Source organism: Montipora capricornis, chromosome 7, assembly GCF_036669925.1.
Source record: "Montipora capricornis isolate CH-2021 chromosome 7, ASM3666992v2, whole genome shotgun sequence".
In the NCBI taxonomy this organism is placed as follows: Eukaryota; Metazoa; Cnidaria; class Anthozoa; order Scleractinia; family Acroporidae; genus Montipora; species Montipora capricornis.
In genome coordinates, this window is record NC_090889.1 from 25,854,273 (window position 1) to 25,870,414 (window position 16,142).

The window sequence follows — 16,142 nt, forward strand, 5'->3', positions numbered from 1 at the left end:
GCAAATGACAGTCTTCTCAGAAGATGAGACTTTCGCTGAATAAGAAAAATGGTGACCACATCTTACCATTTTCAAATAACTGCTTCATGTCATTGATTTCTGTAGATGATCCCGATAATCGGAATATTCCTTGATGGTCCAGACCTAAAGGAAATGCAAATATGTTTACAGTCAAGTGAAAAAAATTGTCCTTTTTACACTCTCGATGAACAAGAAAATGTCAGCCAGTAAGAGCAGACAGAAGTCAAACTTCCTCACCAAACCGTTTTATGAACTTGATGCAACTTTCTACTACTTCAGGAATTTCTCTGCCAGTAATCTAAAAGTCAAATCACATGCATGGCCATGAAGTCAATTTAAAAGAACAACTTCACCCTGCACTAAAACCCCCTTAAGATTCCTTTAGGCCCATTTAAGGTGATTCCTCAGGGAAAAAAAAATGTCGAACGATTTTCTTGAAGCCATTCTATGAGGTCAATGCCATGGCATGAAGTCCGTGAAATCAATACCATGGGTATGAGGTCAATTTAAAAGTACAATTCACCCTGCACTAAAATCCCCCTTACTGCGATTTTCTTAATTTTTCGGAATTCATCTTCCAAGCGCCAACGGCCAAACTGCATTTTGGCTTCCATCAATCAAACGTCCAATGCCAACCACAGATGACATAACCCACCAATCAGCATGTTTGGTTCCCATGGTAAATTAGTACATTTGAACTCAATGCCGATGGAAAGTGATGGGAATCTGTTTGAATCTTTTACTGAAGAATTTCTAAAAACATATATCATAATGGTGTTCGAACTGTGAATTGAACAAAAACTCCAATTCACTTTCCGGAGGTGGAGTCGATCTTCACGGCTATGTTCGGAAAATTGAAGGAAGCCAAAATGCAGTTTGGCGTTTTAGCGCTTGAAGGTAAGATAAGCAAAATTAAACCACAGTAAGATTCCTTTAGGCCCAACTAAGTCTTGTTTGCGAAGTTAGATGTTCTAAAGTGAGATTTTGTACTCAAATGTAAATGTCATGTACATTAGGGAACCAAGACCAAAAATACATACAGTACATAGTAAGGTGAAACTGGTACATAAACATTGGTCGCTATGTATGTGACCAAAGACCAAAAAATGTTGTTGTTTTCAGCATTCATAACGTCTTGTTGTTTTGCACGACTAAAAAACTATACGTTCTTGACCTCTGAACAGGAAGGTGGAATGAGTGGAGAAAAACATCCAGAGTATAGGCTACCTTAAGCCCATTGTTGAGCCAAAATTCCTTTGAATTTTGTTCTTGTTAATGAGATCAATTGGGCCAATTACACTGTAACTAGCAGAAAAAAATCAATAAGCCATTTATGCTTAGGTTCTATTAGCAAAATATTGCGTTGGTTACCTTTAAGTACTTTTCTAAGTTACAACCGAACACCTTTGTTTTCTTTTGTACAGAGTCAAGGATGGCAGAAGCTTCTTTGGACAACATATCCACATGAGGTCTGTTCAATCTGAAGAGACAAACAGCAGAGTACAATAAATTTTCTACTTCCCAAAAAGGTCTTTGAAGTAAACACAATAATTTATTAAATTTACCTGGCTCCTACAATGTCTGCAGTTACTTCACCTGAAAAAGATAATCAATCAACCCTTATTTTGGCATCTAATTATAAATATGGTTAAGCATTTCTGCTAATGGGGGACACTTAAAGAAAGCAATGTTTAGTAAAAAATTAACTGACAGTGTAAAGGATAAAGAAATCATGTGACACTGAATGTACTACACTCAAGCTTATCCAGCTGAGCAAACGTTCTGTACTTCTTGAGGAGACTGAAATTCAAATCAAATAAAAGCAGATCCAGTGGCAAAGACATACCAAGTGTTTTTGTTAGCATGTCATTTTCAGCTTCCACTCTCACTTTCAAGCTACTGGTAAGAATGAGTTCCCGCATTTTCTGAAAATCAAATTTGAAGAAATCACATTTGGTGTAAGAGCCATTACACTATTAAGTCAAGCTGATCACATTGTGGATCCAGTAGTCACTTTGACATTAGAGATAAATATTCCCTGTTGTTGGTAAAGAAAAGATTTTTTAAATTCTTTATCAAGAAAAGCAACAACTCTACTCCAGAGCTTTTCTTCCACAGATCTAACAGAGTAGCCATGTTGAAGTTTATAGCACTCATCTGATAAAAGACTTGAGCTAACCTTGTGGTGGTGCTTGAGCAGGGGGCAAAGAAATTAGGAAAGAAATGTGTAATATCTACACAAGAGCATTTACCATCCATTTACTGCTGACATGATACTCAACAAAAGAATTCATACAAGTGATCAATGACAAGAAAATTTTCCTTCATACCGCAATGTAATACATTTCTAGATCCTCACTGCTGTTCTTGATGGACATGCAGCTTGCCTGCCCTGACATATTGTCAATTTCACCATTTGCCATTCTCATCATTTCATTGTCCCACTGACGATGCATCTCACCCAGTGCATCAAAGGTTGCCTCTGCCGTTTTATCAATCTAAAAGAAATTGCACCAGCTTATTATGCAAAATGATGAAAGTGTTAAGGCTAACCCTAACTCCTTTGGGGTCCCCTGGGGCCAGAAACCCTGGACAAGTTTACAAGTTCTCAGTGGTTGGACTGAAAAACTCAATCCACCAGTCAGTGAATCAGTTTTATCATTTCATCCAGGAACAAAGCTATTTATATTGTTTCACTATCCACTTGATACGCAAAAATGGTTTACCAGTCCATGAATAGTGTTTGTAGGCAAAATAATGTTATCTAATAAAATGACCACACTTTGGATACCCTAGCTACAATAACAAAACTATATGGAACAAACCTCCTCTGTTTCCGCTTTTATTTTGTCAAGTTTTTCATATACTGTATAATGATGCTTAATTACATCAGTCTGTTGAGGGGAGACTTGATTCATCTGACAAAATACAAAAACAACTACTTAGTACAAGAACAATAGCAAAGTCAATAAAAATGTCACTCCAAAATATAACTTAGCACTATTGCAAATATTTTGCAATTATTCTGTCTTGTTCATGTTGTACAATAGACCTCTTTACAGTTGTGTGCTTAGTTACCTGGGCTGTGTTGACCTTGTTACGATACAGGCCTCCCTCGTTTCATTATGTTCAAAATGATGTTGTTGTCATGCTAATTAGTAAGTATAATTTACATAAGAAAGGCAGTGAGAGGTTTCTATCAAAACAAGGTCAACTCCAGCCTCACCTTCATCCATAGGCCAGGTAACTAAGTACAGGACTGTAAAATGGTCTATTCAAGTAAAATATCATGTTACTTGCTTTGCTTTTTTTATTTATTTAACTAGTATAGACCAAGGATGTGAAATTGCTAACTCTTGTTTAAACAAGAGTAATAGAATGAAAAGTTCAAGATTACAAGATAAAAATGGGGTTTATTATTATTTTGATGCCAAGGGCGACTTCACTGCAAACTAACATTTAAAGTACTACTGTGACCAAAAAGTCAGTTGCCACTTTTCACTGTCACACCATCATCAAATCCATTCAACAAATAAAGTCAAGAATCAAAGAGATAAAAGACGACGAATAGTCAACTGTCTAGCAAAGGTTCAGGGTGTGTGAAACGTTTCATGTGGGAGATGTGGAAGAAATGTTTTACTCAACTTCACAAGGCTTTGTATGGAGATGCCATGTTGTGCCACTGATGCCATTTGTGCCCCTCTGAGGGGCACAAACATGGCTGCCGGAAGCTTTAGAACAAAAACATATGTCATGGCACATGTCAGGTTGGCACTTATCTCCGGTTTCTTGTAGCATGAAGTGATTAGGAGTATTTCTACTCCCCCCTGGATGGGATGCTAGTCCATTGCAGGGTTACCCCCAGCATTAAATTTGCCGGTACCCATTTATACAAAACCCTAAGAACACAACACAATGTCCCTGGCCAGGACCCGAACCTGGACCACTCGATCCGGAATCTAGCACTCTAACGATGAGGCCACCGCGCCTCATCGTGGGTCGTGGGTCCGTAACCCTAACCTAACCCTAACCCTTTTTTTTTATCAACGACTGGAAATTCTCAAAACAGACAAGACCTAAGACCTAAGACAAATTTGGACCAAGCACTGAGGGAGCTAATATACATCCTTTTTTATCTTCAAACAAACACGACCCACTGCCCACGACCCACCCACCCACGCGATTTAGCCTCACCCCATTGAGTCAAGAGCATTACAAAACGCACACTAATCGCAGGTTCCAAAATTAATGCTATCCGAAACCTTCAACATACTTACTAAACAAAGAGTAAACGGAAACGCTTTTGTTTTCGTTCTCACGATTCCTGATGGGAAGAGTGAGTTTTGCATCTTGGCAGTTAATAGCTCATTTCAGAGTTCCTGCATGCCTCAGTTTCCAAGCGAGTCCTGGTGCAAAACTATTCGAATGGAAATGAGTTGCGTATTCTTATGCAAATCAAACTCATTTCCCTTTCAATAGTTGAGCACCAAGACTCATTTTGAAACCGAAACAAACAGCAACTTGGAAATGGCCCATCTGTCTATTCAAGCTTGGCTTCAATAATTGTTGAATCATTAGGCGTTCAAGGATTCTGCGCTGATGACAAGATTTGGCCACACAGAGTATGCGCAAACTAAAAGAATGTAAAGGATTCTCACATAGGTGACAGGTTAGGGTTAATTAAGGTTGAACCTTCCCGTCAGCTCCATCATTGAGATTTTCCCCAGACTTGTCTTAAATTAAGATCATGCAACCCTACCTCATCATCACTGTGTGGTAAAAATGCAAATGCAAAATGTTGTGCAAATGCTGCGTGATTATCTTCAAAGAAGAACTGTTTATCTTTATCAGCTTGTACCGACAGCTTCCCCTCACGGATTGAATCTGCTGATTGAATATTGCCAGCGGCGACGTTTGCCTCGGCAGTCACATAAGCTTCCAAACCTCGTTTGAAAGAGTTGTGATAGTTAGAGTCGAAGACCTGAAACAATACCAAACTCAGAGCTGGAACGAATACTCAGAAGCTGGATAGAATGACAAAAGTTTGAAAATAGATTAGGGTCAGACATAATTAACAAAAACCAAACTGCCTTTAGAAATGCCGTAAACTGTTAGTATTTTTATTAACCAGTAGGGATCGCAGTTCAGAGGAAAAAGGCACCAATTTTTAGATAGATAGAGAGATGGTGTTTATTTACCACGCTTACAGCACAAAAGCTGGATTACAGTGGTGTCAGCCTGGGTACAATGCATATACAACAGAAAAATTACAATACATATAAATTATTCACACTAATGGCTAACATAGACATTGGTTCCAAAGTCCCTACGCGTATCTGTGAGTATTAAAGTTCCTTAGACGGTCAGTGTTCACCCTGGGGCAGGACTGGGGAGTACTCCCAGACTGTAGCCCATAGCCATGGGGTTGCTTTACAGTAGCTGGGAGTAAGGAGCATATTGGCTCCAGATCTTTACCTCGTACATAAGATATAAAATTCGTACATATTTTCTCATTCAGCATTTTAAGCCCAGATTGATACAAGGCACTGTTATAGTCGACGGCCGGGAACATTATGCGGAGGGCTTTACGCTGCACAGACTCAATCAGGTTGTCAAGATAGAGGGGGAGTGCAGCCCATACAGGCGCAGCATATTCAAGCACTGAACGGATGAGGGCACAGTTAATGGAAACTAGGTCCGCACACGCAGCACCCGATTTCCTAAGCAAACAAAGGGCATAAAGGTGTTTACAGGCTTTGGTGACTATGTGCTCTAAATGCGCGTTCCATGATAGATCGTGAGAAACATGGACTCCAAGGAGCTTGTACAATACAATAATACAATACAATACATACTTAATTGACCTCTCCCCATAGGGGCTTTTCAGGGCCAATGAATCAACGAAACAACAGAACACAACAACTACAACTGTTAAGAATCCCAACTGGCCGAAGGCAAACCAGTTGGCTATTTACAAGTGCAGCTGGGAAGTTAAACCAGGGACTACCAGGATCAAATTCAACGAGTGGTCAGAGCGGGTCTTGAACCCGGGATCTCCGGATCTCAAGGCAAGCGCCCTAACCACTGGGCCACACTGCCTCCTTCTCCTTTGTACGTCTGCACCAGATGGAAAGGGCAGCACCCCATGGTAATAGGGGCTGAGGCTGGTATTGGAGGAAATTAATATCCATAACCTTACATTTTTTAGGGTTAAGGTGCATTCCTCGGAGAGAGGAAAAGCAAGAAATATCGTTTACAATAAGGGGGAGGTAGCTTGGGCTACATCTCGGAATTGCCTCAAAGACAGTAGTATCATCTACATACTAGTCTACATGGCAAGGTGGCAACTAGACGGTTAACTAATTAAAAATGCCCAGACCCAAGTGTCCCCACCGCCACAAATCCACCATAGAATTCAAGGGCAAAGGTTTTTCTTTCATTTCAATCCACTAGCTGCACTATCAAAGCCCTCCCAGCGATGTCAGGCGGCTGTTAGTGTCCCAAACGAAACGATAAAACCATGGAAAAGATCCTCAGACACTTGGAACATGTCGCAGCAACCGTTTCTTGAATTCTATGGTGGATTTGTGGCTGTGGGGACATTTTGGTCTGGGATTTTTGGCTTTGTTCGGTAGGCTCTCCCGACTGGGGTGTTCAGCCTTGGTATTTTATTATAGCCGTTGACAACTGAGGAACCGATACTGGCTCAATGAGTAGTTGAATCAGGAAAAAAAAACCACACAGGAAGGAAGCGACCCACAAATTTTTCATAAAATTATCTTCTCAGGTATTTTATTGGGATTCCCATGTAAATCCTTATATTTTTGTGGTTTCCCTCATATTGAGCTTCAGGCACCTGTGGTTAAGATGCTGTTACTGCTCAAGTAACGTATGTGAATTGATAACTGATGACCAGTAAAATTGTCTGGAATTAGAGTAAAATCTGTTAAGTCTCAATCCCAGGGATCAATGGGTTAACTTGGTTGCTTGTCATCCTCAATATGTCTCTTTATCTGTAGGCCATATGTTATACCCAACAACAAAAAAAGACCACAGTGACATTGGTGTCTTTTCTGTCAACTGAAGGCAAAGGAGTTTAAATTACTTTTACTACAGCACATACTTACATCCAACAAAGTCCCAAGGAAATTGTTGTCATAGTTTTCCAGGAAACGATTTGTAGATTCCAAAGAGAGAACATAATCGTTTTTGGCTTTAACACAACGTTTCTTGCAGTCGGCAAATTTCTGCTGTTGCTGTTGAAAGAAGGAAAACTGTTTTTGACAATTCGGTCCACAATATTGCTGTGATCACTTTATACAAAAGGTTTTATTGAAAAAAAGCTATTATGAAGAGAAAACCTCATGAATGCCATCAAGTTTAAACATCACAGTTTTAGGTAATGGTATAATCAAGACAAACCTACCAATATATTGCCAAATTGCAACTGACACATAACTAGTACAACAACATGTTGGCAGACATATTACTAATTTAGTAACCCAAACACTGTCCTCAAACACACTGTCACATAATTAAAATCTATTGAGCAATGAAAGGAACAGAGTCCTTTAAAGATTCAAGGGGATTTGGTTGAGTTGACGGTAATGTGTGGGGATTCCCTGCTAGCAGGTCTCTTTTCTTTTGCATTCGCTGGGCTGAGGAATACAGGAAAGGAGACCTCTGCCATGGGTCGAAACTCACTGTGTTGAGCATGCTCAGCAGTTACTTAGCGACTGAAATCCCCCTCATGTGATACTCCATGTTGTGTGGACTCACTTAACAACAGTGGAATTAGTGTAAAGGAATGCACAGGACACATGTAAATGTAAACGTAAATGTGTGCTTAGTTGACCTCTCCCTACAAGGGCTTTTCAGGATCAACCGGCTCAACGGGATCGGACCGAATGCATGTGAAGGTGCCGACGGCTGCCGCCATACGATCCATTTGTGATCTCGGAGCACCACAAACCCAAGCCAGATGTAATTGACTGGGAGTCGATTTTGAGGAGGGAGGAAAACCGGAGGACCCGGAGAAAGACCATCGGAGTCAGGTTGAGATCGACTGAAACTCAGCCCACATACGACCCGGAGCCAGAGTTGAACCTGGGTCACAGAGGTGGGAGGCACGATTGATGACCACTAAACCACCCAACCTCCCTGTACACAGCCAGCTCAAGTCACAGTCAGTCAATCATATCATGTGGCATGCAGTTTGAAGAGTGCCGGTCAAGGTTGTGGACGGCGGTTGGATCAAAGCAAGTTTTGACCCATGGCAGTGGTCTCTTTTCATGTACTCCGCAGCCCAGCGAATGCAAAAGAAAAGACACCTCTGCTACCAGGGAAGTGTGGGGATTGAGTCGAGGATCAAAAAAGAGAAAGGAAAAGCATTCTTGTTTTCACCAGAGTACCTTTTCAAATTGCTTGGCCATTTTTTCATTCTTTCGACGGGAATCTTCCACCTTTTGAAGTTTCTGTTCAGCAGATTTGGTCTCTGTCGCTATGGTATGATAGCGATGGAGACGCTAAAATAGAACCAAAAAAATGCCAAAGATTTTGCACCCAGCTTGTTCAATGACAGACATCTAATACTCCCACAACTCACAATACCTTGCATAAACAACTTGCATAACTTTTCTGTTGCTTCAATTCAAAATTTTTCAATTAGCAAATCTAAAAATTGGACCTCCACCTCTCCTACATGTGTACACAGCACCTTGCACCTTGGGTCAAACTTCCATTAGAAAGGTAAAAAACAATATATGTAAAATACAAAAACATAAAAATATATATGTAACCATGTAGTCCTGAAGTACCTTATTAAGTTCTAGCACTGACTTCAACAACTCCTCTTGTAGGTCTCCTGCTGTCTCTCGACACTAAATCAAGTAAATACGCATGAGCAAATCAAACGTCACTACTACAAAAAGCCCTGTGAAAAGATTTGATCTTTCAAGCACCCTCTCCACATATGATAACAATAATAACTGTTATTTTAAAGAGAAGAAACATCTAAGGATACACCATATGACACAGACCATTTGCCATAATGTCTCATTTTAACCCTTTCACCCCTAAACCGGCCTAAGCCGGCTATTTTTAGAGTGCATTCGATTGACCATATTCCGGAATAGGAATACATGGAATAGAAGTAAGAAATCCTTTGTTTTTACGTAGATTCACTTTAAAATTGCCGAACACCTGCTAAAATGCTATTTTAAACATATCTTTATTATGCTTGTTGCTTCAAAATGCCAAATAGGTAGGTAAAGGTTAAGTCTGCAATGAGCCTAAAAGGCCCATCAGGCCGGCGCTTATCTCCGGTTTCTGTAGCATGAAGCGACTAGGAGTATTTACACTCCCCCCTGGATGGGATGCTAGTCCATCGCAGGGTTACCCCCGGCATTAAATTCGCCGGTACCCATTTATACACCTGGGAGGAGAGAGGCACCATGAGAGTAAAGTGTCTTGCCCAAGTACACAACACAATGTCCCTGGCCAGGACCCGAACCCGGACCACTCGATCCGGAGTCGCGCACACTAACCATGAGGCCACCGCGCCTCCCCAAATATACCATTTTAAATCATCTCTCTAGGTATTCTAATTCCGGAATAGGGTCAATCAAACACACCCTTAGTATTTTACTCTGTCTAATGCCAGACGATTTTACTCGTCAATGGGGAACCCCCGGGAGTCAATGGGTTAAAGTCCAGATACAGTAACATACAACGTAGTCAAAAGAGATCTTAAATGACCAACAGTAAACAGTCAGAAAGCTCCACAGCATGAACCAAAACAATGAGTAGGAAGCATCCCCTACTCTCTGTGACAATGCATGGGTTCTAAATGTGCCATACCTGGTATATCATGAAGTTCAAGGAAGAAGTGATGTGAGAAAAGGGCTTTATCCTTCGATATATTCAATGAATGGTTAATGTTAAACAATATCGTAATATTAAATTCTTAAAATTACCTTTTTTGCTATTCTTTGGCAGTCATCACTAATAATCATAAATCTATTGACAATGTTGTTTGACACATTCTCACTGAGACCAAGGTGCATTTTGGATTTGTTCTTTGTTTCAATGAGCACTTGCTGCCATAAATCCATTGTGGTTCCTTTTTCTTTCCTGAGGGAACAAATTTATGACCAATTTGATGTTAAGTGCTCATGCTTTCAACTGGAAACTTTTGAAACCTGTCCAAAGGACTGTTTTATTAGCTGCCCCATTATTCTCAACAGTCATGTTATCACCTTTACCCAGATAGAAGTGGCTTGGTAAATGCAAGATATTACTGACGAAAGGCTAAAATGTTACAGTTAACACCTGCATATAAGATCCTAGGGCAACAGCTATTTTAAAGTTACCATGAATAAATAATAATAATAATAATAATAATAATAATAATAATAATAATAATAATAATAATATATATTTAGCTTTACAAAATTCTCAAAGCTTTACAAACAATGGCTCAAATTACTATCTTACATTCAAATTACATGCAGTATGAGAAACTCTAAAATTACAATAGATTTCTAAAGAAAAACAAGAAAATCTATATCCTGTATAATAATGCAAATAAGGTTTATACACTCTACATAATAATAATAGTAATCTCTATAAACTATATATAATATGATCTCTATACTCTATAGCACTGGCGGAACAGGTGTGTTTTAACTTTACTCTTAAAAATATCGAGTGATTCAGAATTCTTAATGTCTACTGGTAGTGCATTCCAAAGTTTAGGGGCACTGGCAGCAAACGATCTGTCCCCATAAAGCTTAGTTTTAGTTTTAGGTACAATAAGAAGCATTTGACAGGAAGATCTAAGTGCACGAGAAGGCTTATACAAAGTCAATAGTTCAGAAATGTAATCATTTCTCCCTGGTAATGCTGGCAGGATCACTACTCCACACAACCAATCAAATTCATTTTTCCAAAACAAAGCCTGGCTTACACCTCCCCTTTCACCTCTTGTAAAAAACATCCATGGTAACCTGCTAATTTTACCTCTGAGTTTTGTGCCTTTGCAGTTTCTCTAGGTACATCCTGGACAACCGCTCTAGGTTTCTTGAGTATTCTAGTTCCAATTCAGATAACCGTCTGAAAAACTCTTGCAAATCTGCCAGGAATAGAACCTTGCCTTCTGTTCTGCTGTCAAAGCATTTCAGTTGGTCAATTAAAATCTGTCGCACCTCTGAAAGAGATAGTATTACAAAATACTCTCAAACAAATTTGTGCACATTTCACCTTTAAGTGTCAAATCAATAACAAATTCTCATTCAGTTTGCTACAGATGTACACTATTACAAGTATTTGAATAAGAACAACGAGCTCAAAGAGACTTTCTGTGTTCTAGCCGCCAGGTGAAAATTGGACTAGAAACACAAAAAATAGAGGGGTTGGAAGCAGTAACCTGCGATCAGGCGTACTTTTCTTTAGACAGGGCGGAAAAGGTACGCCTGATACAATTTCCTAAAGAGTCGTCTGCCGGTAGTCCAGAATCTGGATTTTACTCTGATTGGCCAAAAAACAACGGAGCTCTTGGAGCCTCTCTTTGATTCGTTACAGAATTGCAAAAAAATTGGTTAGGCTCTGTTTTCAGCTGCTGTTCCTCACATCAGATTTTTTTTTCAAAATCTTCAAAGGAAGAACAGAGAGGATGCATCCGAAGAATGGTTTGTCTGAAAGAAGACATAAAAGTTGTACTTCCTATGGGATTTGGCATCAGAGTTATTTACAGTCCCAAAAATAATTCTTGAAAAAAATGCATCATTCCACTTCCACCGACTCGAAAACGTTTGTAGTTGTGGTAAGTCCTTTGGAATATTTTGGAAGCAACAAGTTGCAAAAAGAACCGAATACAACTTTAGTGCTACCACATTAGGAGAATCAGCCGAGCTTGACAGAGAAATCTGACATTGTTTACAGAAGCGCTGAACAATGATTTAGTGACACACTTCTTACAAAATGATAGCTGAGTAGCTTCTGCTGGAAAACTAAACATTTTACAGTGACATTAGCATCTTTTATTGGCATCTCAATTAATCAAGTTTGATTTGATTGTATGGATAAAGTTTGAATTCGCAGACATTCCAGCTCGAGTTCTATTTTGTTTTCGTCGCTTCTTTCCTTGAATCGCAACGTGCAGATAATTTCTGGTAAAATCTGATTGTCTCATATTCATAGCACGACACATGATAACATCACTCTTGACAGGTGGGCGGAAGACGACTCATTAAGAAATTGTATCAGAAAAGCGCGCCTGATCGCAGGTTAAGTTGGGAGTAGAAAGAGGAGGAGTGAATCCTTGCAAGCAAAATGCACAATTTTGATTATGAGCTCTTTTTACTACCTCAAACTCTTGCTTTACAGGCCACTAATTCAAACCTTAAAGAAAAATTAGGAAGAAATGCACCAGACAGTAGTTGATCGTAGTACTGCAACAATAGAAACAGCGCTGCAAGCTTTCTGCAGGGGCACACAATATGTAGCTAAGAAAAAGTTAAACGTAAAGGTAAACACACACCTTTTTTAACTTAGAATTTCCTTTACGCTCTACAGGGTATTTTCTCAGGAAGCAGATGGTGCATTCATTTCACCCTCCCCCCCCCTCCCAGTCCTCCATTTTGAGGGCCAAGGCTGAATTTATTCTGTCCACACGCAAAAGCAAGATTATCATAATTTTACAACAGCTCCTAGACAATACAATTTCGTTTGAACAAGTTTCTAAATAACGTCTTTCTATAATGGAATAATCAAATGTACAACTTCATCAGAATGTTTGTAACATCTATAATCCTTCATCGTTTCTAGAATACTGGTTTTAAACACAGATCTTTTTCGTATATTGCGTGCCGCCTCTGGAACAAGATACCTTTGCATGTTAGGGAGGCCCCAAATCTTAAGAATTTTATGGCCAAACTAAAGAAACTTAAGTTGAGCCAGGACAAGTGTCGCTGTAATTCCTGCTCTAACTAGATGCTATTATAAATTTATAGTATGGATAGGTAATTTTATTATAGATTCTTAGTCTAGTATTTTCTTAATTTATATACTAATGTAGATACACATACATTCTGGTAACGAGTCTTTTTTAGGCTCATCAATATCACATGTTTAAATAAAGTTTTTCAGCTTTTCAGTTTTCAGTTTTCAGAAGTCAAATCATTTTAACACCTGTACCAAAACACAACTGATAAAAAAAATAATACTCTACCAATAATTGTTTCTCAGCAAGGTGGTCTGAAGAATTATAACATTTTGGTCAATTTAGTTTAATTAAATAACGTAACTTGCAAACATAATGTGACCCACGGATAAGTGTTAAATCATTTCTTTGGACGGAAAAAAAGTCTCGCACGGTAGCAGTTGACATCCAGTCCACTGATATCTTAAAATGTTTTTACAAGTCCACACATGTCAGGATCTTAGACAGCTGTGGATGATGAGTGACTTTACAACCAGGCCTCTTTTTACAAGTTGCGACAACCTTGTACATTTCATATAAAATTAGCACATTTTCATAACAACCAATGAGAACTTAATTCAGGAAAGCCACTTGCTTCAAAACTAAAACAACAAGGCGAGAAAACAATCAAAACAATCAAAACTACACATTCAAAATGATAAACTGCGATTGACGGACGGACAAACAATAACTGTGATTGCTTGCGATCAAAGCCAATTGCTTGAGACCAACAGCACTGGTGCGATCTAAATTACGGCTGATATCGTTTCAAATAGTATATGGTTCTTGAACGCCTTTAACTTGCAGGGAGTGAGGAAAATCTATAAATATTCACCTAGCTGAAAACCTTTTCATGAACATCAAGCAAATCTAGGGCCATATTATTTGTACTTCAGCTTAACAAGGATTGTCGACATGCATCGTTTTTAGTTTCTCAGAAGAAGTTAAATGTCAACTTGACGAAAAAGACCAATTGCAGATTTCAAAAAGGAATATACCGGCATCAACCCAATCGTAAAAGTAAACTGCACTTAAAAGTGGAAGTAAAATAATGCAATTTTTTGAGGTTTTTCTCTGGCAAGTGAGGCTGAAGCTCGTCCACGAGTTGGTATAAATTACAAAACTCCTAGGCCCAATATGGCATCGTCATTGTACATTACCGAAACGAACACAACTCTGAACTTAAGATTTACTGCAACTACACACTTAGCCAAAGAAACGCAGTTTGCTCACTCGGCAAAATCGAGAGAAAAGGGTCTCACTATTGACGAAGTTAAACAGAAAGTCAACGCGCCTTTTCAGGTTTAGTACCACAAAAGCGTGTACGGTACGCTGTTTTATGTACTTTCCCCACCGCGCACGAAACATCGCAGATTTTAATCAAACCGGAAGCCAGCCAGGGCGAATATCTCACTTATTTCTAACACAGTGGTATTTAAATAAATAATAATTTATTCGATGCCCATAGCAATACTGTTTATCCCCTGAATTTGAATTATAACATACCTTTCGTTTGAGTATCGAACTCGAGGACAGCGGCCTTGCCTTTCTTGCCGCTACTCGTCATTTTCAGCGCCGTAAAACTTCCACACTGCTACGCCATCTTGATGAGATTATGACTATATTTTGTCAAAGAAGGAATTAACCAGCCAGTGCTGTGTTTTTAGGTCAAGGAAGCTTTGTTTTGGGGATAAAAATTCCCACATCTGAACGATTCTAGGTGGCCGGAAGAAGTGGGTTTATTAGGGCCCAGACTTTGACGATTTAGTAAGTTGAAAGCGAGGCCACCTGCTGGTAGGGACTAAAACAGGGGACCCCTCCCACACAAAAGATACTGGGGTTGCGTGATTTCCTCGATTATTGCATCAAATATGGCAGGGACAATGTACAATGGTACAAAAACGGAAGTCATCAAATGTCGTTATTGAGGTTGTTGCTTCTTTCCAGCTGATACAAAATACTAGTAAAACGGTCATCACTGGCAATTGGCCACGTTAGGTATCTCAATATTCGTACCCGGCTAAGAGGCTTCATGGCTAAATTGATAAATATTCTTTTGGTTTAGAAATCCCTCCCTAGAGACTTGTGAGACAATCAGAAGAAAAACAGAACTGAGCACCCCGTGAGAATTCATAAAAGGGCCATGCCTGAGCTACTTCGGCCTCATACGAGGAAAATTTGTGGTAAAAATTACAAGGCATTGGCGTATGACAACGTGAAGACAGAATACAGGATTCATCCCTATCAATCAAATAAATTTTATCAGAAAAGTTTTGGTCCAACGGTATCCAAGCGGTACAGTCTGTAGGCGAACACTATTCATAAACAACTAATCGAACACTGTGATCAAAATTGCCCAATTCCAGATTTTTCGTTCTGAAATAGTCGAGTCGTATCACCTTCAAGGTTTACTTGCTCTGCAATAAATGTTTTCTGAATATTACGAAAATAAAGCGATGAAGCTAAACCTAACTCTACTTGTTGTTGTTAAAATAATGACACAGAAGCTTCTATATCGACGATTGGTCATGGCTACCGACTTCGTCTTTGTTTATTTATATGATGGCCCCGCGAGAACCGACCTCTTCGCGACTGACTGAGGCTGAACTTTGTGTCGGCTCGGTCAGCCGCGTCATTCGCCTTTGCGCCCAATGTATTTCTACTTTGAAAGCCCGTGAGGACGACTAGACATGGTTTACAACAAAGCGTGGTTTGGATTGATCGTGGGGGGGGGGATGGCTGATGTATTAACGGCGCATTGAGTTGACAATGCAAACACCCCTTTATTAAATGACGCCCTTCCTCTCCCTAAAGCTTAAATCCGGCAACAATCGCTTTCCGCCATTTGAGATAATTGTTTGTATTGAGTTAATAATTCGCTTGTCACAATGCTACGCTTCTCGTCGTTCCGGGCACTATATAAAGTGTAATCATCTCGTCTGTAATCACATGGCGCCCTGTATGACGTAAAAGAAAAAGAAAATTCAACATGGACGTGATCGGGGTGATATTCTACGCGCCGGACATAGTAAAGTAAGGCTATTGGTAATCGTAATTCCTCTTAGATAGCCTTGGAAGAGATTTAATCGGTCGTTTGTGAAACCCATCAATTGGCAGAAAAATCGATGCAAATCCATCGTAC

At 39.5% G+C, this 16,142-nt stretch overlaps 1 protein-coding gene across 1 annotated transcript in view; it reads right to left on the bottom strand.

Moving 5' to 3' along the window:
- The window catches only part of LOC138056586 (SLIT-ROBO Rho GTPase-activating protein 1-like), a 24,721-nt gene extending 10,074 nt beyond the window's left edge, over nucleotides 1-14,647 (bottom strand). The window contains exons 1-14 of the mRNA XM_068902416.1: nucleotides 14,507-14,647; nucleotides 11,041-11,227; nucleotides 9,996-10,152; nucleotides 8,838-8,900; nucleotides 8,433-8,546; nucleotides 7,149-7,277; nucleotides 4,781-5,002; nucleotides 2,847-2,939; nucleotides 2,352-2,519; nucleotides 1,868-1,946; nucleotides 1,587-1,617; nucleotides 1,393-1,501; nucleotides 259-319; nucleotides 67-144 (exon numbers count right to left, since the gene is read on the bottom strand). Of these exons, the coding sequence (XP_068758517.1) occupies nucleotides 67-144; nucleotides 259-319; nucleotides 1,393-1,501; nucleotides 1,587-1,617; nucleotides 1,868-1,946; nucleotides 2,352-2,519; nucleotides 2,847-2,939; nucleotides 4,781-5,002; nucleotides 7,149-7,277; nucleotides 8,433-8,546; nucleotides 8,838-8,900; nucleotides 9,996-10,152; nucleotides 11,041-11,227; nucleotides 14,507-14,567 (1,552 nt within the window). The 5' untranslated portion in view covers nucleotides 14,568-14,647. The remainder of the gene's footprint in view (nucleotides 1-66; nucleotides 145-258; nucleotides 320-1,392; nucleotides 1,502-1,586; nucleotides 1,618-1,867; nucleotides 1,947-2,351; nucleotides 2,520-2,846; nucleotides 2,940-4,780; nucleotides 5,003-7,148; nucleotides 7,278-8,432; nucleotides 8,547-8,837; nucleotides 8,901-9,995; nucleotides 10,153-11,040; nucleotides 11,228-14,506) is intronic.
- Nucleotides 14,648-16,142: the final 1,495 nt, after the last annotated feature.